General features: G+C 38.4%; 1 protein-coding gene across 2 annotated transcripts in view; it reads left to right on the top strand.

The window, feature by feature from the left end:
* LOC121920671 (N(4)-(Beta-N-acetylglucosaminyl)-L-asparaginase-like) overlaps positions 1–21,413 on the top strand; it is a 28,052-nt gene extending 6,639 nt beyond the window's left edge. The window contains exons 5-10 of one of the 2 annotated variants that reach the window (XM_042447831.1): positions 2,336–2,374; positions 6,491–6,579; positions 7,822–7,837; positions 13,778–13,845; positions 15,909–15,979; positions 19,552–21,413. In XM_042447831.1, coding sequence (XP_042303765.1) covers positions 2,336–2,374; positions 6,491–6,579; positions 7,822–7,837; positions 13,778–13,845; positions 15,909–15,979; positions 19,552–19,621 — 353 coding nt within the window. In that variant the 3' untranslated portion in view covers positions 19,622–21,413. Of the gene's footprint in view, positions 1–2,335; positions 2,375–6,490; positions 6,580–7,821; positions 7,838–13,777; positions 13,846–15,908; positions 16,014–19,551 lie in introns of both variants that reach the window. The other variant, XM_042447823.1, reaches the window with a different exon arrangement.
* The last annotated feature ends 2,264 nt before the right edge of the window (positions 21,414–23,677 follow it).

The raw sequence follows: 23,677 nt of genomic DNA, 5'->3' as shown, positions 1-23,677 counted from the left end.
AAAATCTGACCATTTCTCTCTGCCTCTACTGCCAAGATTCTAGTGGTCTCACAACTTGATTTCTATAACATCCTTCTGACAGGGCTTGCTCTTTCTCACCTCCGTCCATTGATTTCTGTCCAGCATTCAGCTGCATGCATTATTACAGTACATCTGCCCACCGCTCTGATCCTATCTCTCCTTTATTAGCATCCCTTCACTGGCTCCCCCTCCCCTTCCGTATTCGGTATAAGCTCTTGTTGCTGACTTTTACAGCCCTGTATGGGCTGGCCCCTCCTTATTTATCAGACCTTCTTTCTCCTCACCTTCCCACTCGTGCCCTCCATTCTAGTAGTCAAGGTCTGCTGTCTCAGCCTAGGATTTTCACTGTCCCATCCCGGTTTCATCCCTTTTCACTTGCTGCCCCTCACTCCTGAACACAGCTCATCACTTCTTTAACCTGTTAGAGATTCTGGTGATAGGTACGGTTTACAGTGTCCATTACAAGAAGGCAGCATTGATACACTGAATCTTGAATGTTGAGGGAAATGTTAAAATTTACCAGGTAAATTTTGTTCTGTTGGGTCCAGCTGTAAGGCAAACTGTGATTTGTACTAATTACAGCTAAAAATCAAAAGTGTGGTTTGAACTGCCAGTTATACAACAAACTGTCATTTTGAGCTGTTTTTCTGCTTGTTCTGGTTTGCTAGACAGCATGGATTGTAATTTGCTAAGCAATTTCAAGCTGTGATTTCAAATCCTGATTTATTGGGTTCACTATTCATGGGCAAGGTGGGCTCAGAAAACCTTCGTAATGTGTTTCATGTGAACTCTATTCCATGTCTATAATCCACAGGCAAATTGATAAGAAAAACTTTTAAGCCTAAAGTCCTTAAAATAAGTCCTTAAAAAGTCCTTAACATAAAACAACCAGGACAACTGTTAGCAGTTCTCATGAGTAGTTATACAAACCAAGACTAATATGTAGGTGGCAAAAAGCAAAACAGACATAGGGTGCATCTACACTGTAGAAATAATGTAGTTTGAAACTTTTTTTAACTGCCATGGCTCTTCCCTACAGAATCCTGGAATTTGTAGTTTTATGAGGCTCTATCACTCTTTGGGAGAGAGAGTTTAAAAACCTTGTAAAACTACAAATCCCAGGATTCCATAGGGTGGAGCTACAACACTTAAAGTGCTGCCAAATTGCATTACTTCTAGTGTAGATGCAATCATAGTTTTTGTTACTGTGAGTCTTCACACTATAGATGGTTTGTCTGCATGACTCAGAGGTCAAAATAACTGGAAATTTCATGTGATCTTTTTTTTTCTTTTTAGCTCAGGGATGTAATAAAGCCAAATCATTTTTAATGCAGAGGCTCAAGGATGTAGAGATGCAGTCTCAGACTGCTGGGAGCAAGGTTTTTCAGCCTAACAACATCTACATCGTTTTCATTCCTGCATAAGTATCATTGCTGAGGTGCCTAATAGGTTTGTCAGATATCAAAATAAGAACAGCTTTTACTTGAGTGAGATTCATGATCGCTAACCCTTGTCTTCTAATACTGTCAGTCTCTGAAATCTGCTTAAAGATAATTTATAGCTAATTATTAATAGGTTTGTTGATAATTAAACAAATTAATAATTGTGTTTTTTAAAAAATAATTAAATATATTTTTAAACCAAAAAAAGGAGAGATAATCAAAGGGCTTCAGTGTTGATAGTTATTATGACCAGTTCTACACAAAGTAATTCTAATTAAGTGTATACAGGAATTCTACTACATTATTAATAAATAAAAAAGAGTGGGTCAAATAAACTCTATTGTCACTTCTTTTTTCACTGGTACAAAAACTGACAGACATCCACCATCAAGTCTAAATTGAAGATATATCATTTTAGAAGTTGTAGATTAATGACTGTAGACTGCAGTTTGCTCCACAGATAATCATGATGGATGGAGTCAAAAGTTGTAATCAGTAAACCACAACTCTGAAGTGAAATGTGAATGCAAAAGATGATGCATGTGGAAGGTATAATTATTGTCACATTGAATATGCGCCATATGCAACTCTCTTGTCTGGATGTGTCCAGATATCTGCATCTCTGCATTTCCCCCCTCAGCATATTAATTTTCCATCAGCCATCCTTATACATTAATGTTCTTTTTAAAACAAAAGAGACAGAGAATAAGTAAACATGGGATGAACTGAGGGTGCAACCAAGATTTTGCTGTAATTCCAAGGACATTTCAGAAAATTGTTGTCTTTTTGGGAAATTTCATTGTGTACAATATTTTTACTATTTCTCAATACAGTATACACTATATACCACACTATTCTTGCCTTTTCAACAGGTTTGATTGCCTTGGATGTCTGTAGAAATATAACAGCTGGTAAGAAAGAATGGCACAAACTAAAAAACTGATTAAGTTGCATGCTTGCTATATGTTGTATGCCACTTCTGGCAGTTGTCTGTGTGGGTCTTATCATTTGAGGAGAAGCAGTTTTTGGTTTTTTTGTAATTTGTAAATTGTTCTCAATTCATCCATGAATCAAGGGTGTTTTTTCCCCACTTTCCAATCTGGCATTAAGCAACAGCATTTTTAGGCCAGATAACCTGTTGCCAAGGCTATCCACACTATTTGAAGTAGGAGACAGTTTGAGAGCAACGAGCACCATATAGTTTCCTACTCCCACACTTCTTATAGCACTGTCTCCCCACACCATACCTCCCTCTACTAATTACTGTGGCAATGGCCGCTCCATGGGTCCATTCCCCTACCACACTCCCCATATAGCTCATCTTCAATATTTTGTTTGACAGCAGACAGGATATTTTAAAAGACCATAAATAAAAAAATTAAAAACCCTTCTTTTACCTACCTAGCATTTATCCCCTTGGAGGAAGGGGACAGGTAGAGCTGGCTTGGTCCTATAGGGAGCAAATGTCAGGCTGCAGTCCACAGGGAGAGAGGTGGAAACAGGTAGACAAGCAGCAGTCAGCCAGGCCAAGGTAAAGGTAGTATTTGTAAAGCTCCACTCCATTTTCCAATGCAAATATTGGAGAGATTTGCTGTGTCAGGAGAATGTTATTCATCAGTTATTAAAAGTTGTGTATAAAATCTTTAGGCTATGTTTATAAGGTCTATATGAAACAAAAAATAATTTTATGTTTAAACTTGGGTCCCATCTCCAAGATATCTCTGTGAATATGCAAATATTCAAAAATCTGAAAGTCTGAAACATTAATCGTCCAAAGCATTTTGGATAAGGGATGTTGTTCATCAGATATTAAAAACTGTGTATAAAATCTTTAGGCTATGTTCATAAGGTGTACATGAAACAAAAATATAATATGTCTTTAAACAACTGAAAAATATTTTGATTGACAGGTGATAATTGACAGTTGAAATGTTTGGTTGGTTGAGAGTTACAGTTGAAGCAGCAGTGTGTGGTTTATTGCTGTGTGTGTACACGGACACACACACACACACATGCTGTGTTACAGTATATTGTATTTATAACTGAAGCTAAAAACCTCCAGGAACGAATCAACTGTCTGTGATCGTTTAAGTGTGAATAGTGGTCAGTGCACTGCCAATGCCAATAGCCGGAGATTTTGTTTTTTATACTCTGCTGTGGATATTGTTTTTGGCTGTAGCTGGATGATTTCCCCCCAGGTTGTGCTGGTAGTTGGCCTTGTCTTAAATATAATTACTGGCTGACAGTTTCTAAGGGAACATAAACACTCAGAGAAACAGCTGACATATTGAAGTTGGGACTGTCACAAGAGTGTATAATTATAACAACGGGTACAAACCTGAAACTAATTTTTGCAGGAATATTAAATAATTGTAACATTACTTACAGAGATTCATAAGATCTGTAATATTATGCCTAATATTACAGGTATAAGCAAATAATACTTCTTGGAAGGGCAACAATTTATGCCTTGGGAGGACTGGCTTTCCAAACAGAGTAGCAGGAGTAAACTATAAGGACTGGTAGGGACTCTGGGATATGGCTATATTTTCTGACACTTTGATAGAAGTGATTTGGCTAATTTCTATGTAATTATTCACCACCAGACCAAACAGGAGCATTCTAAATCTGGAAAACAAAGAAAGAAGGAAAAGTCGATCCTTGTTTATTTGACAGTGTTAAGCAGCATGAGCTAAAGTATTTGGAATCTCTGGAATCAATAAAATCTATTCCCCAGGGCAAGAATTCATTTGAATTTGTTGAGAAACAGGAGACAAGATGAAAGTTTAAAACCACTTAGTGATCTAGCAGGTTCATAGCCTTGCAAACTGTCCGTTCAGAGTCCCATACTTTAAACAAATATATGTGATGGATTTCCTTTCTGGGTTGGTTAGATAGAGGCCAGACCAGTGCTTCTGTCAGCCGCATAAGTCCAAAACACACTGCAGAAATAATCCAGTTTGAGACTACTTTAACTGCCCTGGCCCAGTGCTAGGGAATTCTGGGAAATGCAGTTCTGTGAGACATTTAGCCTTCTCTGCCATAGAGCTCTGGTGCCACAATAAACTACAATTCTCAGAATTCCCCAGCACTGAGCCAGGGCAGTTACAAGGGCTTCAAATAGGATTATTTCTGCAGTGTACTTTGGACCATAGTCCTTTAAACCACTTCCTCAGTTTAATATTTGGGCTCTAAGGTACCTATGTTGAAATTGAAAATGACTTGAAGGCATGCAAAAATAAGGTAGCTACACCACTGGACAAATTAACATGTTTTAGTTGAGATTGAGACTTACATGACATATTTTTTCCTTTAAATTCTTTAACTGAATGACTCTCAGGCAGAGATGTGAATGCAACCGTAACAAAGATTTATTCAATAATAGAAGCTTCCTAATAATCAGACAAGAAAACCCATACTCATGAAGTAACCATTGTTTCTTTCTCTGCAATCTATTAAATTCTGCAGTTGTTAGGCCTTACAGTAGCTATAAGTATAGTAACATCTTTCACCAGACTCACCCTTCAGCAGTAGTTCATCTCCATCCTAGACTGGGAGAAAGACAGTTGATTCAAGAAGCTTTTTCCTCTCAACAGCCTGAGATGATTCATTCAGTGGTGAACATACTGGACCAATGTGCCATCTGGAATACTTTTCTAGCTGCTTCTATTCACTCTGGTCCAAAACACACTGCAGAAATAATCCAGTTTGAGACCACTTCAACTGCCCTGGCTCAGTGCTAGGGAATCCTGCAAACTGTAGTTTATTGTGGCACCAGAGCTCTCTGATAGGGAAGGTGAAACTACAGTTCCCAGAATTCCCTAGCATTCAGTCAAGGAAGTTAAAGCAGTCTCAAACTGGATTATTTCTGCAGTGTCTTTTGGACCTCTGACAATTAACACCTCTCTTTGGGTGTGGAGAGTATAGCAGGTTCATACAGATTCACAACAAATTATTACGTGAGGAAATGTGCTCTCCACATCGATGTGTAAGAGTTGCTGGTTCTCATTAAGGTGGCTTTGAACTCAAGAAAAATGTTCTGTGTGAAGAAGCAATTAGCTATTCAGTCAATGAATGCTTCTCTATCGCAGCAGATAGCAATCCACTTGCATGTGGATTTTCAATCATGCCACCTATAAATTTTATCTGCTATGGGAAGTGTTTCAGCTGCTAGTACAAAAGTGGGGCACTCTGCTGATATACATGTGTGTCTCATCTTGCAAAAGGAAATATTAGAACAATTGCAGTACACAGGGTAGAGGACAGACTTTTTGGGGGAAGCCTTGCTTCATGACTATCAGAATCTACACCTGTACTGTGTCCTCCATTTCCCTTACACCCAAAACAGACAGGCCGAAAAAAATGCTGTGGGGCCACACCACTGCTGTTTGCACCAGAGCCACAGTGACCACAGGCACCTGGCCCTGATCCACAGTCCTGAACTGGGCCACCAAAAAGGAGCAAATTTTTCTGCTCCTTTTAGGCTCAGTTCTTTTATGAAGACATGGCATCGGTGCAATTTCCCATCGTATTCAGGGTGTGTGTCATTTAAACGCTATGCCCTGAACATGATGGGAAACCATGTCATTTGGCCTGTCTCTTTTGGGCCTTAATTACCAAGATGTCAGTCAAGTTCAGGGATAATAAGACCAATTGTACTGTAAGCACAACATGGTTGCCTTTAAACCAGTTCACCATGCTCCTTCATCTGGCTTCCATGTCACCTGAATACTTGCTTACAGGCAGGAGCAGAGTTATGGCACTGGGATCTCCACACTGTATTTTACAGCATGGAAACCTCATTGCTACAGATATAAACATTTCTTACGGTTAGAATTTCATAACTCTTTATGAAAGAGTTGTGAAATAATTTAATAACTCTTCTCAACATTGGTAAGGACTGAACTGGCATCACTTTACAGTTTGAGCTAAATCCCTGGAAAAAACTGCTTCAGCATTGTTTATTAATAGAGGTTAGCAAATAAAATGACTACTAATCTTATGCTGGCTTTCTTTTTAATATCTAGGGGTTTCTACTTCTGGAGCTCCTTTCAAATATCCTGGAAGAGTAGGAGATTCTCCTTTGCCAGGTTGTGGGCTATATGCTGATAAAGAGGTATGCCAGCATCTCCTGTGAGGTAAAGGCACAGCAGAAATGTAACTGTCTCTGAAAGTAAGCAAATGTTTGTTGCTAACAAAAAGATGATCTAGATGCCATAGTTTACAGAAGTGAGGCATGGGCCAAATGGATAGTATGATCCAAAGCAGCAGCATCCTGCTTTTTCCCCAGAATTGGGACTCAAAGTGACAAAAACAACTTGATACTGATATACCAAAATAAATGAGCATGGGCTTTTAAGTTAAAAGCAAAATATAAAGTCATTTCACTTCAGTAAAAAAAAAGAATTCCAACAAATTAACATAATATCTTATTTCTTAATACTTCATTTTCAGGCTATGAGCACAGGTAATATTTAGGGCTGCTGGAAAGAAATTACCTATAAATTACACTGCTTGGAGAAATATTTCAATATATGTTGAATTTAGTCTTTAGAAAATAAAATCATAGCTCACTAATTCCTACAATTTAATTTTTATCTGGTCGTAACATTCCTAAATGGTAGCATGAACAGTAGTCAGGTGACTGTTCCATTACAGTTAATAGCACTGCTTTTGTGAAAACCTGCGTGTAAATAGTTGTGTGTATCTCTTGGACATGCAGTGTTACTCATTTTGTTCTGGATGTGAGGTATGACAATCTAAACACTACAAAAAATATTTGAAATCAATGAGAATAATTTGCAGAAATGTAAGTAGGTTGATAAACAAAAATAAGAAATGGTTCAGGGGTATATCCTTTAGGAAAGATGAAAACCATGTTTTTAGAGCAGCAGGGTGCAGTTGACCAGTGTAGATTATGTGTTATGTGTTATTCTACCCTATTTATGTCCGTGTTTCAAATTCCCTTTGTTCTCTCTCTCAAGGGCAGTGTTTTAAAATAACAAAACCAAAGTGCTAACAATATAGAATTCTATCCATCAACTGAGGCCTGTTACAGACAGCCAAAATAAAGCTGCTTCGAGTCACAGTGGAGGTATGGTGTTTCAATGATGCATGGGTCCTAAGAGTCCAGAAGCCACACCAAAGCCATGCTCCAGTCCTTAGGGCTCTTTGGTGTGACTTCTGGACTCTTAGGACCCATGCATCATTGAAACACCATACCTCCACTGTGACTCGAAGCAGCTTTATTTTGGCTGTCTGTAACAGGCCATTATGTCTAAGCTTCTTTATTTTTGTGAGAATAATTAATCTATATAATTTACTGTTACTTCTTAAATAATATTTTCTTTTGTTCTAGGTAGGAGCTGCAGCAGGTATGTCATCAAGAGACTTTTGAATTTTTCAGTTTGTATTGAAATTTTCTACTGCATATACAGGGGTTAAACTGTTCTAAATATCTCCATGTGGAGGTCTGTTTAAGCAACTTTGGAAAATTTAATCTTTGCAATTTTGGAAACACTAATGTTGAGCACAGTAATGGACTTGATGAGGGTAAATAAACTGAGATTCAGTCCTGACAAGGGCTGATGTCACAGTGCAGATTTAATGCAGTTTGGCACTACTTTAACTGTCATAGCTCCATGCTATGCAATCCAGGGTTTTGTAGTTTGTTGTGGCACCAGAGCTCTCTGACAGGGAAGGCTAAACATTTTACAAAAATACAATGCAAGTCCCAGAATTCGATAGCATGGTGTCAAAACGGTGTCAATCTGCACTAATTCTGCCGTGTAGATGCAACCAAGGAGGTATTCTTGCTTGGCGGTTTGTCTATCTGGGTGAAAGGTGTTGAACCTGTTTTATTTGGGGCCATTACTCTCTAAAACGGTCAGGTAGTACATTGGCTTCTCAAAACCCACTAGGGAGCATTCTTTACCCTCTGATATTGCCACTGAATATGTTGCAGCAGTGGAAGCAAAAATGTGGCTGTTTCTTTAAGGGAAAGTTTAATGTGCACCTTGCTTATAAGCAGAATTAGGCTTTTGGGAGGTTTCTGGAAGTATAATCCCACTAATGCAGAAAAGAACATGCTGCCTGGTATTAGCAGAGCAAAGCTAGGATCAGGGAAATTGAGTATTGATAAAAATAAAGAAAAGGTTGAAAACATATTACTCCTCAAGAAAAACATGAGGTTATTCAACACAATTGTACTGAGAGTATGGGGCCATATTTACAAATTATGAAAGAAACAAAGTATCTGTGGAATGTGGTTACTATGGACTTATGTAATTGCAGTGCTATTGAAATCAGGGAAGAGAAACTGGAATGCTGGAAAAACCTTAATTACAGCAATATAGTCTGACAAGCATGAGAAAAATTTTATCTTCCCTGCTCAAAGAGGGAGAGAACTGCAGTATTTAGGTTGGTGAACACTCCACCTAAATATTGTAACCTGTCAATAGAATTTAACATTTTAGGAAGAAAATAGAAATTAATAAGAGAAATGTATTTTTCTGTTCCACCCTCCAACTTGCAACCCCTTTCTTTGTTTTTATCAGTGTGCACTTTTTCTGATCTCATGTCCTAATCTCACTATGATTTTATGCTGCGTAGTTTCCTTTCTACAATTGTTCCTTTGAGAACTTAGCAGAACAGTGGCACCTTGTTTTCAAGCTGTGTTGATGATGGTTAGTATTACAGTTGTTCAGCACTGTCTGGCTTCCTCAGGCCTTTCTCCCCCAAAAGTACAAATACTGTTCTTCTAGAGTACAAGAAAAATACAGTCTTTCTTGTAAAGTGTAATGTCAGCCATGCTTACAAATATGTTCTCAAATGTTGGTGACCCACCAATCATACATCCATATAACCACTTTAATCACTATGTCCTAAAAGGGGAGCAAATATGTACACTCAAAGCTTTTGTAAACATTCTGAGATAGGATAGTTTTTGCCATTCTTATTCAAAATCCTAGCTCTAAGGTGAAACACAGAAGACAACGTTATTGGTTTTCTCTTTAATATATGTTAAACACAGTCCAGCCAGCACTGTTCTGTCCTCTTCATTTTAAAAGAAGGAGTTACTAGTGGCACCTGCTATCCTGGGAAAGTGGCCAAGAAGGCTGATAGCAACACACAGCAAGCAAGAGAATCCAAGAGCCAAGAGAATTGTCAGAGATCCAATGTCCAGGGTTCCAGAGAATGACAAGACGTGTAGGCAAATCCAAGGTCAAGAAGTCCAGGGAGACAAGGCAACCAGCAATCTGAGGAGCAGGGTTTCCAGACAGGAAACAAGAAAGCTCAGATCTCTGACAATGGGCCTGGTGTCCTCCACCTGTTTATATTCCCAGTCCTCATGAGCACAGCTGTTTGGTGATTAGTGAGTGTTTTTCATAAAGTCTCCTCGAATGTTGGAGGCATGCCCTTTCAGACCTTCTCTGCTTAAAGATAGGTGTGTCAGTGTCCTCCTCCTCCTCCATGTCTCTTATGCCAGGAATCTCTGTTGCCAGGAGGCTTGTTTGCTGAGCCTCCTGACAGCCACAGACTCTGCTTGAGCTGGCAGGGCAGAGCTAGAGCCCAGCTCAGCTTCAGGCTCAGTCTCAGTCTCAAACTGGGACTGAGATCAAACCCCTCTTCCTCTGAGTCCTCAGCCTCTCTGGGCAAGATCTTGCCCAATAAAAGCAGCGAATCTTAAGAGTATCTTTGCCTATTACAGACCAATTAAAATTAGTGAAATATTAACTGCATAACACAATGACTAAACCTATGCAGTGTTCTTATCTTCAAATGTATGGAATATTCTGTGCTGCATTTAGAAATAGAAATGTGTAGCCCAAACCATTTGCTCAGCTTTTTCATTCTGCATTTATAAACTGGGAGATGATATTTCTGTGACGATGCACCTATGACACGTGTGCCACAGGTTGCACACGATGTCATTTCGCCCGGCACAAGCCAGGGAGAAGGAGGGATGTGTGTACCTGTTCCTCCTTCTCCCTGCCATTTCCCAGTCTCCAGCTGTTTCTCTGAAGCCAGAAAATGGTGCTGGGGAGAAGGAGCTACAAGCATGTGCCTCTGGCTCCTCCTCCCTTTCACCAGGGAATGGCTCCCTTTTTTTATAAGAGTTAGAGTACAGTACTTACATTGACCTGTGGATATGTTGACCCAGGTTTTTGGGGTCAATTTTTTGACTAAAATTTCTAGATTTATACATGAGTATATACAGTAAATAAAGAAACAAGTTTCTGCATGTGGATCAGCTATATAGAATTTGATACTTATGTACTGTGCTTCTCCCCATCCCTGATATGTGGGAAAGCAAACTAAATTAAGTAAAATTAGTACTGCATATGCCACCAAATACATCGCAAGCTGTTCATGTAAGCATGTGCACAACCCTCTACTGTTGCTGAAATTTTCTGGAGCAGGACTAGTTATAAGATTGAAATCAGCATTGGAAGGCCATCAGAAAAAGTACAGCTTAACTGTATGACAAAGTACTAGTTATATTAAATGCTTATCCAATCCAGAAACAATACAGTTCTGCTTTATTCATACTTAACTTTCCCTGTGATTCAGTAGTTGTCCATATGTTTGCCTGTATAGATTATACTGTCCTTTCAATTTAAACTTGGCAGAATCGTTGATATCTCGCCTAATGTGGGGGGGACGTTCTTATTGTGTGCCTTGAAGTCATTTCCAGTTTATGTCGATTAAGATATCATCAGGTTTTCTTGGCAAGATTTGTTCAGAGGAGGCTTGTCATTGCCTTCCCCGAGGCTTAGATATGGAAGTTGGCCAAGGTCACCCAGTGAGTTTCATGACTGAGCAGGGAATTGAACCCTGGTCTCAAGCATTGTAGTCCCAACACTCAAACCACTATACCATGCTGGAAGGCAGTGTTCTCAAAAAGGTTGCTTGACAACACAAATCTTTCCAGAGTATGTATCTAAGCTAGCAGGATGTATGTCTTCTAAACTGTTACTGGATATCAGTTAGAAATAGATGCTGATACCACCCACTTGCTAGTTATTGTGCTATGTTTTAATTATGAAACTTAGAACTTTATCTCACAGTGTAAATAAATCAGAACTAGAACAGGGTAATTGTGCCTTTTTAGATTCAGAGCCCTTTAATTACTACTTAATTACATTTTGAATGAGTTTTTAGGGTCATATAGACTGAATTTCTGTAGGTTAGTCCTAGGTATACTACACCTATTTTTTGAACTGTGAGATAAAATATAGGTAAGCTGCTTTGAGTCATTTTGGAGGTATCATGTTTAAATGATGCATGCATCCTAAGAGGCTGGAAGCCGCACCAAAGCCATGCTCCAGTCCTAATAATAATAATAAATAATAAAGTTTATTTCTATACCGCTTTTCCGCATTGATCAAAGCGGTGTACAGAACAAAAGAATACAACAATACAGCAGTACAGAATAAAAATAGAATATATACATAACGATAAAACTGTATAAAAATTACAAATACAATTTAAAAACTATTAAACCAAATCAAAGCCAGCTGAGCTGATGAGCCATGTGGAAAATAACATGGGGGGGGGGGGGGACCACAGGATATCAGAGCACATGGGGGAAAGCTTGATGGAAAAAAAAGGTCTTAAGTTTCTTTTTAAAGAGATCCAGGGAGGTGATGGAGCGGAGTTCATCGGGAAGGGTGTTCCAAATTTTTGGGGCTGAGATAGAAGAGGCCCTTTGCGAAGTCGACGCATATTTCGCAGTCGGAACCCTCAACAGGTTCTTCCCGGCTGACCTGAGTGTGTGGGGCGGATTATATGGGGAGAGACGGTCCTCCAAGTAACCTGGGCCTAAGCCATTTAGGGCTTTATAGATAATTACCAACACCTTGTATTGCACCCGGAAGCGAATGAGCAGTCAATGGAGATCTTGTAAGATGGGTGTTATGTGGTCAGCCCTGGAACAGCCAGCGACCAATCTCACAGCCATGTTCTGCACTAATTGAAGCTTCTGGGTTTGGTACAAGGGTTGCCCCATGTAGAGCGCATTACAGAAATCCAATCGAGAGGTTACCAGAGCATGTACCACAGTTTCAAGGTCGCCCCAGCCCAGGTAGGGTCGCAGCTGGCGTATCAGCTGAAGCTGATAACAGGCGCTTCTGACCGTTGCATCCACTTGAGATGTCAATTGGAGCGACGAGTCCAGAAGCACTCCCAAGCTGCGAATAGAGTCCTTAAAGGGGAGCGTGACCCCATTCAGGACAGGTGGAAAAATTTCACTACCCGGGCCCAGGGAGCTTATCACTAGTACTTCTGTTTCCTCTGGATTCGGACTGAGTTTGTTTTCCCTCATCCAGCCCATTACCAACTCCAAGCAGGCATTTAGAGGAGAGATGCCATCCCTAGTCACTGGAGCACAGCTTTGGTGCAGGTTCTGGCCTCTTAAAATGTGTATGTTATTTTTATTTATTTATTTATTTAATTCCTCCAAAGTGACCTGAAGCAACTTTATTTTGGCCTGTCTTTCCAGGCCCGAAATCCCTTTCATTTAATGGCTCTGCACTAAGCAGAGCTAACAATAGGATTCAGGCTGTATTGTCCCACATGATGCCTACCATTTTAAGAACAACAACAAAAAATCCCTTTAACTGTTAAAATACTGAGACTCTGTATGACAATAAGTTGGTATTTAGTGCTACCAAGTACCATTCTGTATTCTTGTTCCTCGTTTTAAAATAAAAGAGACTCATATTGCTGCACTTACTCTAGAATGGTTTCCACTAGTGAATGTCTGGAATGGTGACTCCCTCTTTCAAGAGAATTAAAGTGAAGTAGTTTGACCTGGCAAGGGAATTACTAAAAGAATTAGTGCAATGCTATTGACTTGGTTGCAAGAAAATGTCCACATGAAGGTTTGGATCTGCAACTATAAATTAGACACCTGAATTCAAAAATTATTGTTACTTTCAATTATATTCCAATCTGAATAGGGATGGACATTCATATTTAGGACCCTTTCAAAATAACGCAATGTGAATAATGACGTGCATTCACATGCACATCCAGTGTATGTTTACATTTCTTGATATAACACAAAATTGATTTGGATTCTGCTTCATGTTTTCAGTTTTAGCTATAGAACAGTAATTGAAAAGCAATATTGTTTCTTTGTTTATATCCTCCACTTAAACCAGATAGGACTGATATGTACTCAGAACATAAAGTATAAGAATATTTTATAGATATGATACATTGCAACCTTATTCCGTTATCCATAGTAACAGTAGGCTTTTACACTGAGTAGTTTTCATAAATACATCTTCTTTTCTTTTTCTTGTCAGCTACTGGTGATGGAGACATGATCATGTGCTTCAGTCCTTGTTTTCATGTAATCCTATTAATGAAACAGGTACATTCCTAATTTTTGGTGACTGAATTTTAATCTAGCCTGGTTGAAATAAAACTGGAAAATTCAAGATAAGAGGAAGTTATTAGATGGAATTATATTTAAGAGTATATTCAAACTAGGTGATTGAAAAGAGGCAGAAACAGAAGCTGTAGAATAGACCATCTGGTAAAGACAAGCTGAAAATGCCAGTAGTTAAAGTTATTCTTGCTGAAGAAGAGAATGACAAATGGCTTAATAGGAGGAAACATCCCAGGCTCCAACACCTTATGCTGTGGTGGTGGGGAGAGTGATAAACCAAACAAATGATTGATCACTGGGGGCTATCATCCTTGTTAAACCTTTAAAATTATGGTAATGAAACAAAAATAAAGGGAACAAGGGGAGAGAAAGAAGGAAAACAGCCAGTCATAATGACATTAATGAAGATCAGACCACTGATCGTGTACAGAATACTGTCGCTAAGGCCTTCAGACCATTGCACTGTAGATGAGTGTTGTGCTTTTAACCTTAAGAGGGAAAAATTCACTTGAGAACTATAAGGATTGAGAAAATCAATTTATGCTATCGGTTAAACTCCATGTCACAGTTATAGAAGTTAGTAGTACATGAATACATGCAAAAAGATGTTTCTAAAAAAATGTTTAATGTGAATCATATAAAAAACCAAACACCTGCAGGATGGAGTTTTATCACTTGGTTCAAAGTGATGTTTTTCCTGTCACATCACTAATACAGTATCTGACTGAAGTATCCACCTGCTTCTTCTGGTGCTGTAGTGTCCAAGTTAACCAAAATGCCAATTTCTTTTGAATAAACCTCAATTTTAATAAAAAGAAATAGTTCATATAATCCCTGTTAAACTTTGGCTCACCACTCTTGCAATATGAAGGAGAGGCTCTAGTAAATGCCATGCATTATGTTTACTGGGTTATTTTACTATGGGTCCTTAGGAGACCACTCACTGTAATAATTTGGAGAGCTTGATCTACTCAGGCCCTGCTCAGTTTTGATTCAAAGGATACACTGAAGTAAAACTTAAGTTATTGAGACAAATAGATAGGGGGACAGGATGCAGTAACAAAGGAATATAGGCAAATAATGTGTTCTTATGTAACTTCAGCCAAACTGTGACTTAAGCCTTAAGGATAAAGTGGCCCCTGGGTTTGTACTGCTTGAGATTGTCTTGTTCTCTCAGCTTCAGATGCCAGGTTCTCAAACTAGGTGTTCACATTCTTCTTTCTGAGACTGAGAAAAAAGAAACCCTGTTAGGTTTGGGTTAAATAACTTAAAGGAACTGCCTTTTAGAAATTACAATAACCCTTGTAGATTTGGGAGGTGGTATAGCTCTCCCTCTTCCTTGCCACCAGAGACTGACAAAGGAAGAAGATTCCTGTTCTCATGAGAGAGAGAGCTTCCTTATCAGTGTCTAAGCCAGTACAGTCTCTGTTTACATATATATTCAAGGCCTATTTATTGAGTATACAAAATTCAAGCAGAGGACCATAAAGCAGTGAAACAAAGTAGGTCTTAAAGCAAGTTAACATATGTGCATGTACTTATATTATAATAAATGTGCATGAGCAGGTGAGATGCCTAATTACTAGACTCCAGTGGTAATTCACTATAGAATTCAGAGGTAAAGATTTGCCATGTGCAGGTGAAACATAAAAACTTTGTTGGTATATAAAATTAATCCATGATCTTGTCCAGGCAGCATTTTTTGCAGAACAGAACATCATGTTGCTCTCTGCTATATAATCTGAATAATGCTCATACACACAGGGCAAAGTGCAGGTGCCTTTACACATCAGTCATTTATTTAAACATCATTGAGGAAGGAGGAATTAGAACTTGGTTAGAGACATATACAGTAGTTGGATCCAGACATATACGTATAGCAGACACAATGAAAAGAAAAAGATTTATATTAGGCATGACTAACTAATCTAATTGCTTTCAGCGGATCTACTCTAAGTATGTTTCAAATAAGTCTGGATTCAACCACTTGGAACTGATATGGGTAGTTAGAGAAACTTGTTTTGGACTTTGTGTTTATCTTTCAGGGCTTGTCTCCTATGGATGCATGCCAGAATGTTGTCCAGGATATCCTCCGGCGAATGGGAAAGGAAAATACGTTTGAACTTGGAATAATTGCAATGAATATGAAGGTGCAGAACAAACATATTTTCCTGATTAATTATGTATATAGTAACTAATGTTTAATTTATATAACTTATATTCTCTGTGAGATTTAAGAAACAGTCTACAACACTTGGGATTATCCCTCATGCCAACCTTGACAGGCACGGTTCTCAAAATTCCAAACCATTATTACTTTCATCCCCTCTTTCCTCAGTTTTAAGTTTCCTGCCTTGCCAGTCATTCAGGCATTAAACCTTCTCTCTTCTCAGTTAACTGGAAAATAAGTGTTAAGGAATAGGCAGGTATGGCATCAGAATAAGTCTTAAGAAATGGAAACAACAGGAAATGGAGGACACAGCTGTTAGTGGGCTCTTAGCAGAGAAAATTACTTAATCCCGAGAAAAGTGAATGAATCAGAGCCATGGATTACTGGTCTCCGCAGCAGCAAACAATCCTGGTAAAAGTGAAGAAGCAAAAACACAAAAAAGGCTTCTGGTCCCCATTTTGAAACAGGAAACTCAGCCCATTAGAAAAAGGCTCCAAGAATGGAACCATCCAATCAAATTCAAGTGCTGTTCAACAAGGGGCTGAGACTGACAGCAGGTTATAAACATGCCTTTCTGGTGTGCAAATCTTAGGCTGGGTCACAGATGGCCAGCAACATCAAGGCAGCAAGCTAATTTAGCATTTATCGCTACCAAGCATTCATCAAGACAGTCATCACCTTTGGGATAATACAATCAAATAGGTAACAATTTAATAATGTAAATTTAGGGGAGTTTCATTGGAATTTTTACTGTTTTAATTAGAACAGAGGTTCAAGAAGGAATTAATTAATTTAGCAAGCAGCATAATTTAGAATCAAATATGTTATTGCAAAATGGTTAATTGATTCAGCATATTAATTCTAATGAAATACGTGATTTAAGTGCTGGAGTAACTAATGAATTTTGACAGATAAAAGTCAAATAGATCACGTAGACCACTCTATTCTGCTTTGGACAGGCCTCAACAGGAATACTGTGTCCAGTTCTGGACACGACAATTCAAAAAGGATGTTGACAAGCTGAAGTGTGTCCAGAGGAGGATGACCAGAATGGTGAAGGATATGTAAACCATGCCCTGTGAGGAGATACTTAGGGAGTTGGGTATGTTTAGCCTGGAGAAGAGATGGTTAAGACGTGATATGATAGACCTGTATAAGTATTTGAAGAGGTGTCATATTGAGGAGGGAGCAAGTTTCTTTTTTGCTGCTCCAGATAATAGGACATCAAACAATGGATACAAGCTACAGGAAAAGAGATTCCACCTCAACATTAAGAAGAACCTCCTAACAGTAAGAGCTGTTTGAAAGTGGAACACACTGCCTCAGCATGTGGTGGCGTCTCCTTCTTTGGAGGTTTTTAAACAGAGGCTGGATGGCCATCTGTCGGGGATGCTTTGATTGTGTGTTCCTGCATTGCAGGGGGTTGGACTCTGTGATTCTATGTAACAGGAATAGTTCAGCAAAAATGTAAAAAAAAGTATACTGACAGTTTGAAGTTATTAATCAAAATCTAATTCCTTCCAAATATTTTGAAGTGATGGGAGATTATCACATGGGGAAAAGCCATGAGTAAAAGGCATCCTGGCATAATCACATTATCACCTTGAAAACTTTCAGACACGTTGCGTTCATCCATTAATTAATGGATCATTAATTAATGATAGCCATTAGGGCTGAAGGGTAGGGTATAAATATCATAAATAAATTAATTAATCCAGGATTTATCCTGTGAAGATCCAGGAATGCTCCTGCAACTTCCCTGTGAATGGTTTGTTGCTGGAGCATTCCTGGATCCTGGATAGTGTTGAATAAATAGGAAAATTTCAATTTCTGCAAGTAGTAATGTTCAAAGTAAATCATAGTAGTGTTAATGTGAGCAATGATAATAGTGATAGTTTGAAAAAAAATAATGCTCAAATTATATAATAGTAGGAATATTGTCCTGAATGATTGACGAAACTATGAAACAAATCTGAGGGGTTGTAATCAACAGTAATAACAATCTAGAATTTTGAGCATCCTGCCTAGCAAAGATAGCATAAAGGATAAACCCAAGTGTTGTGGACTGTTACATAAGTCTCAGGAGAATGATCATTCTCGGTAAGTATCAGTCACCAAATTATAATTTATAATGTTTAATTTATATAACTGATGTTTAATTTATATATCATTTATATTATAGTAACTAATGTTTAATGTTTAATTAATGAACATAAAGAAACAAAAATAATGACAACAGAGAATCTAGACAGATTCAACCTAGACAATGAAGGAATAGTAATAAAACAGTTCTCATACCTGGGATCAAACAGGTATGAAATTAGGACTGCAATGAGGAAATCAGAAGAAGGTTAAGAATGGGGCAGGCGGCTATGAAAGAACTAGAAAAGTTTCTGAAATGCAAAGATATATAACTAAACACAAAAGTTAGAATTGTATAAGCCATTGTTTTCCCTATTACCATGTATGGATGTGAGAGCTACACATTTAAGAAAGAAGATTAGAAGAAAATCAATCTATTCGAGATGTGGTGCTGGAGAAGAGTGCTGAGGATCCCGTGGACAGCCAAAAAGACAAACAAATGGGTCCTAGAGCATATCAAGCCAGAAATCTCCCCGGAATCAAAGATAACAAAACTGAGGCTGTTGTACTTGGACACATCACGAGAAGACAATAATGGTAGGAAAGGTGGAGGGAAGTAGAGAGGAAGGACTCTATTAGGGAGGTCACAGGTATGACTTAGCAGGAACTAAGCAGAGCAATGGAGGACAGGGAGTATTGGAGATGTCTCATCCATAGGGTCGCAAAGGATTGAAATCGACCTGAGGGTGGTTAACAACAAAAAAAAACTAATGTTTGAATTCAACTTCCATTGAACCTTCAGATATGGGAAGATATATTAGATAAGCTGTCTAAATACCCTAAAGGCGCCATATCCTCTGTGTTCTTGGAAGCTAAGCAGGGTCAGCACTAATTAATACTTGCATGAGAGACTGCAAACAAATACCAGATGCCGTTGCCTCTATTTCAGAGGAAGAAACGAACAAAACCACCTCTGAATATTCCTTGCCTAAGAAAATCCTATGAAATTCATGCTTTGCTATAGCTCAACAGGCAACTTGCATACAATTGGCCCTCCTTATCACAGATTTTGTATCCACGGATTCAAGCATTTACAGCTTGCAAAAAAATTTTTTAAAAGCATACATTTCAAAGAGCAATTTTGCCATTTTATATAAGGGAAACCATTTTGCTATGCCAATGTATTTAATGGGACTTGAGTGGATTTTGTTATTCACAGTGGGGGGGAGGGTCCTGGAACCAAACCCCAGCAGATACCAAGGGCCTGCTGTATATACATAGTTGATAAATCTTTGTCTTCACTTTTCATTACAAATAAGGCACAATGGTAAGACTGGAGTTGCTGTAATAATAATCAAACCATTAGCAATGAGCTCTTGTAACTTAATTTCTACAGTATTCATTTCTTTCTATTCTTTATGGATTTCTGATGTTAGGGGGAAGTTGGAGCTGCTTCATCAATGTCATTCCCATATTGCGTCTGGTCTCAGGGAAAGGAGTCTGTAGAACAACTTGATGCAACAATAACAGCTTGACATAATCAAAGGATTCTTCAGAGCTATTTCCATTCTAGTCTTTTGATAGTTCATTTTCCTGTATAAAGTTTGTGGGGTGGTATGTTCACAGATTTTCTTCAGGTTTGCATTCCTCAACACAAACAAGGCCAAACTAGAACACAGTGCATGAAAGTGTGTAATTTTATCTTATCCATCTTTTTTTAAAGCAGCTCAGTGTGTGGCAGGATTACAACCACTGTGCAATGAGAGAGGTGTTTAACCTTGTTGCCCTTCACTGTGGACCGGATGAAAATATCTTTGTGTGTGTGTCTCCTTCTTTTCATCCATTCCCCCCTTCCATACACAGCCCAGTTGCTTTTTTTCTGAGACAGACAAACACCATTTCTGAGCTGATTGGCAGCCTCTGTTTTGATGTGGCTACTGAAAAATAGATCTATAAGTAGATCTAATAATATGAGAAGGGAGGGACTAGAGTGTATTTTTCTTCTTCAACATGTATATTATATTAACAATATGTTTCTGAATGTTTTTTAAGAAGGCAAAATTATGTTTTCTCTCAAATACTTATTAAAATACATAAAATCATGTAAAATTGTTTTTCACGCTGATAGCAGGACTTCACTGTTCAAGAATTAATGAAAGCAAGTATTGTAAAGATTAGGGGAAACAACTTTTATATTGATAAACTGCAATGCTGTTACTCAAAAGCCCAGTTGTCCTGGTATTTTTGTATATTCCATACACCTTGAATCTCTTGTTTGTCACAAAAGTTTGACTGAGCAATACAAGCAAAAGAGCTACAATTTGTACTTGCTGTCTTCTAACCTTTTTTAATAATCTGGAACTCACAAGCACCACATAAACATGATCTCTGGGACTTGCAAATGTTTCTCTAATGCAGTGATTCCCAAACTTTGGTCCTCCAGGTGTTTTGGACGTCAGCTCCCAGAATTCTTGACAGTTGGCCAAGCTGACTGGGGCTTCCGGGAGTAGAAGTCCAAAACACCTGGAAGACCAAAGTTTGGGAACCACTACCCTAATGATTGAACTACTTTCCTAATCCACAAATGTTACCTCATTTGGCAGCTATAACTTTTCTCACATACTTAATGATCTAAAAGTGCTGATCCAAGCTTAATTGGGCTACTCTAATAAACTCTGCCATTCTGTAACAATACTGTCTACATTGAAGCTGCCTGGTTTTTGGGGGGAAGTTGTAATAACTTGTTCTTTATTCCAAGCCTTAGTCTGTGGTTAATAATTAACATCTTCTTGCTACAAATGTGGAGTACAACTTCCCATGGGATGTCTTATCTCTGGGCCATAGATGAATTCTTATGTACATCAACCAGTTACACATGTATATGCCAGTGTCAGAGAACATATATAATGGTGACAATATCCTTTAGCTACAGTAGGTTTTTTTTTAAGTTACTAGTTTCATTCACTCTTGGATACATAACAGAATATGCAAAACTGTATTACAGATGATATATCTCTAATAACTATACAGCATAGTGATGATGTTATTGTCCATTCTGAGTTGCTGACTTCACATCAGTTGTGCAACCCTGTGCAGATTTTGACCCTTGGCACTAGCACTGATAGTTGTGCCACATAGGAGCCAGTCAACTGCTGGCTTGGCTTATAGTAATCATGCCTTAATCAAATAATCATGTTCTTGGCAGCATTTGTATGGCAAAGGTAGCTCCCATATCTTTTCTTTCTTCTGGTCTTTTCAGTAATTATTGAATGCATATGTTAAATATATTGTATTTATAATGAATTGCAATAAAGAAAAAAAGCTTCTAAATAAATGATTATATTTAAAAACAAATCAAATAGTAATCTACCATTTCACTTTCTGGACTAGGAGAGGGCACAATCTCCACAATTAGCAGGCAGTTGTGAAAGCTACTGACATCACCATCCTGTCCTACTGGCCAGGTACGCATACAGACACATTGTTCATACCAAACACAGTAATGGGTCCTCAGCTAATGTAAAGGAATAAATCCCCACCCTGTGCCTCCTAGCAGAGTAGGCAATCTGTCCTTGTGGTCCAAGCATATGGGTTTCCTCTGGGACTGCAGGTGGGATGGGGGGGGATATTGGTTGAGGTATTTCAGAGTGTTTACTGGGTCATGGTACTTCACATAGTATTAAAAAAACTGAAAACACATCTGTTCCAGCACACAAAATGAGTGTTCATAGAATCATAGGGTCGGAAAAGACCTCAAGGGCCATCCAGTCCAACCCCTGCCATGCAGGAATACACAATCAAAGCACTCCTGACAGATGGATATCCAGCCTCTTTTAACATCATCACCTCACTCCAAAGCAGCATATTCCACTGTTTAACAGTTCTTACTATCAGGAAGTTCTTCCAAATGTTTAGATAGAATCTTTTTTCCTGTAGTTTGTATCCATTGCTCTGTGTCCTAGTCTCTGGAGCAGCAGAAAACAAGCTTGCGCCATCCTCAGTATGACATCCCTTCAAATATTTAAACATGACTATCATGTCACCTTTTAACCTTCTCTTCCCCAGGCTAAACATTCTTCCCTAAGCCACTCCTCATAGGGCATGGCTTCCAAACCTTTCACCATTTTGTTCACCTTCCTCAGGACATGCTCCAGCTTGTCAGTGTCACTCTTGGATTGTGGTGCCCTGACCTGGACACAGTATTCCAGGTGAGATCTGACCAAAGCAGAATATTCAGACCCTGCTTGCATTCCTTACAAGTATTTGGTCAGTATGTATTTCTACAGTTATAGAGTATCTTCAGAGATTTAAAATGCAACCAGCAGTCTGATGTGCACTGCATAAATATTACAATTACAGCACATATCCTCTTATATCTATTTAAATTGATCTATATGAGGAACAAGGAGTCAACCTCCAAATCAGATATGTAGTTTGATGAGATCCTGGGTTTCAGTGTACTATACCCAGGAAATGCATAAGATGCAAAATGTGAAAATGTGTTCTTATATACAGAAGATTGCTTGCTGAATCGCAAGTATGCATATGTAGCTTGTGTGTCAGCAGATTTCAGTATTTTGGAGAGTGAACTCTGTGTGCCAGTGCCATGTGTACACATGCCTATTGCCCTGCAAATGAGAGAATTAGATCAGTGCCATTGCTACAGCTACTTAAGAAACAAGACAGCCATAAGTCAAATATTTATCCTTCTTGCTTTGCTGCTAAAAATCAATTGTTTCAGGCTTCTTGCTGCTCAGCCCGATATATAAGAACACATATAAGTAACATATATATAACATATAAAGAATAAGGAATGTATTCAGCTAACAAAAGGAGGAGAGCACTCTGAATAGTGATGTTGTCATGGAACATGCCGAGAAATGGAGTGTTCTCCTTTTGTTAGCTGAATACATTCCTTATTCTTTATATTCTGTTTTTCATACTTCTCATTTATCTATCTTGCTGCTTTTTCATTTTCTCTGTTACTTTAAACAAACTCATTTCTTTCAGGATTTCAATCCTATTTTTCTCACTTTCTTTTATGGCCTCTGAGGCCCTCTTTAAATTCTATGCAATTCTTGTGCTAGAAAAGTATCTCTTTCTGAAGGGCGCACTCAGTGCTTATTCTGCTTAAGAGAGCAGCAGATAGTTCAGCAGTGCCCAATCTGCCATGGTGATGTTCATTTGAATTTTATTTGTACAGTCTCCTCAGAAGCAGTCCTTATAAATCACAGCATGTTTCAGGGCCATATCTGCTTCTGTGTGGTTAATTCAGGCTAGTTTTGTGAATGCAAACAAATGTTATTCAGCAAAGTAACTGGTGCACTACTCCGATTAGTTACTTGTTATAAATACTGTAGTTATCCATTTATATTTCTCCCCATCCTTAAGAGCCTAGGCTCAGCTCCTCACAGTATTTTCCTTACATCATAGACTTCAAATCTATGTGAAACAAGTAGCAATGTGCAACATTTCTTATTGTTGTACTAGATGTATATTTGCACAGAAACACTTTTCTTAAGTACACATTACAGTAAATAGAGGTATATAAAACAGACTTGT

This window comes from Sceloporus undulatus, chromosome 1, assembly GCF_019175285.1.
Source record: "Sceloporus undulatus isolate JIND9_A2432 ecotype Alabama chromosome 1, SceUnd_v1.1, whole genome shotgun sequence".
In the NCBI taxonomy this organism is placed as follows: domain Eukaryota; kingdom Metazoa; phylum Chordata; class Lepidosauria; order Squamata; family Phrynosomatidae; genus Sceloporus; species Sceloporus undulatus.
Note: the sequence above shows the minus strand (reverse complement) of the source record. Positions and strands in the feature narration are given on the sequence as shown.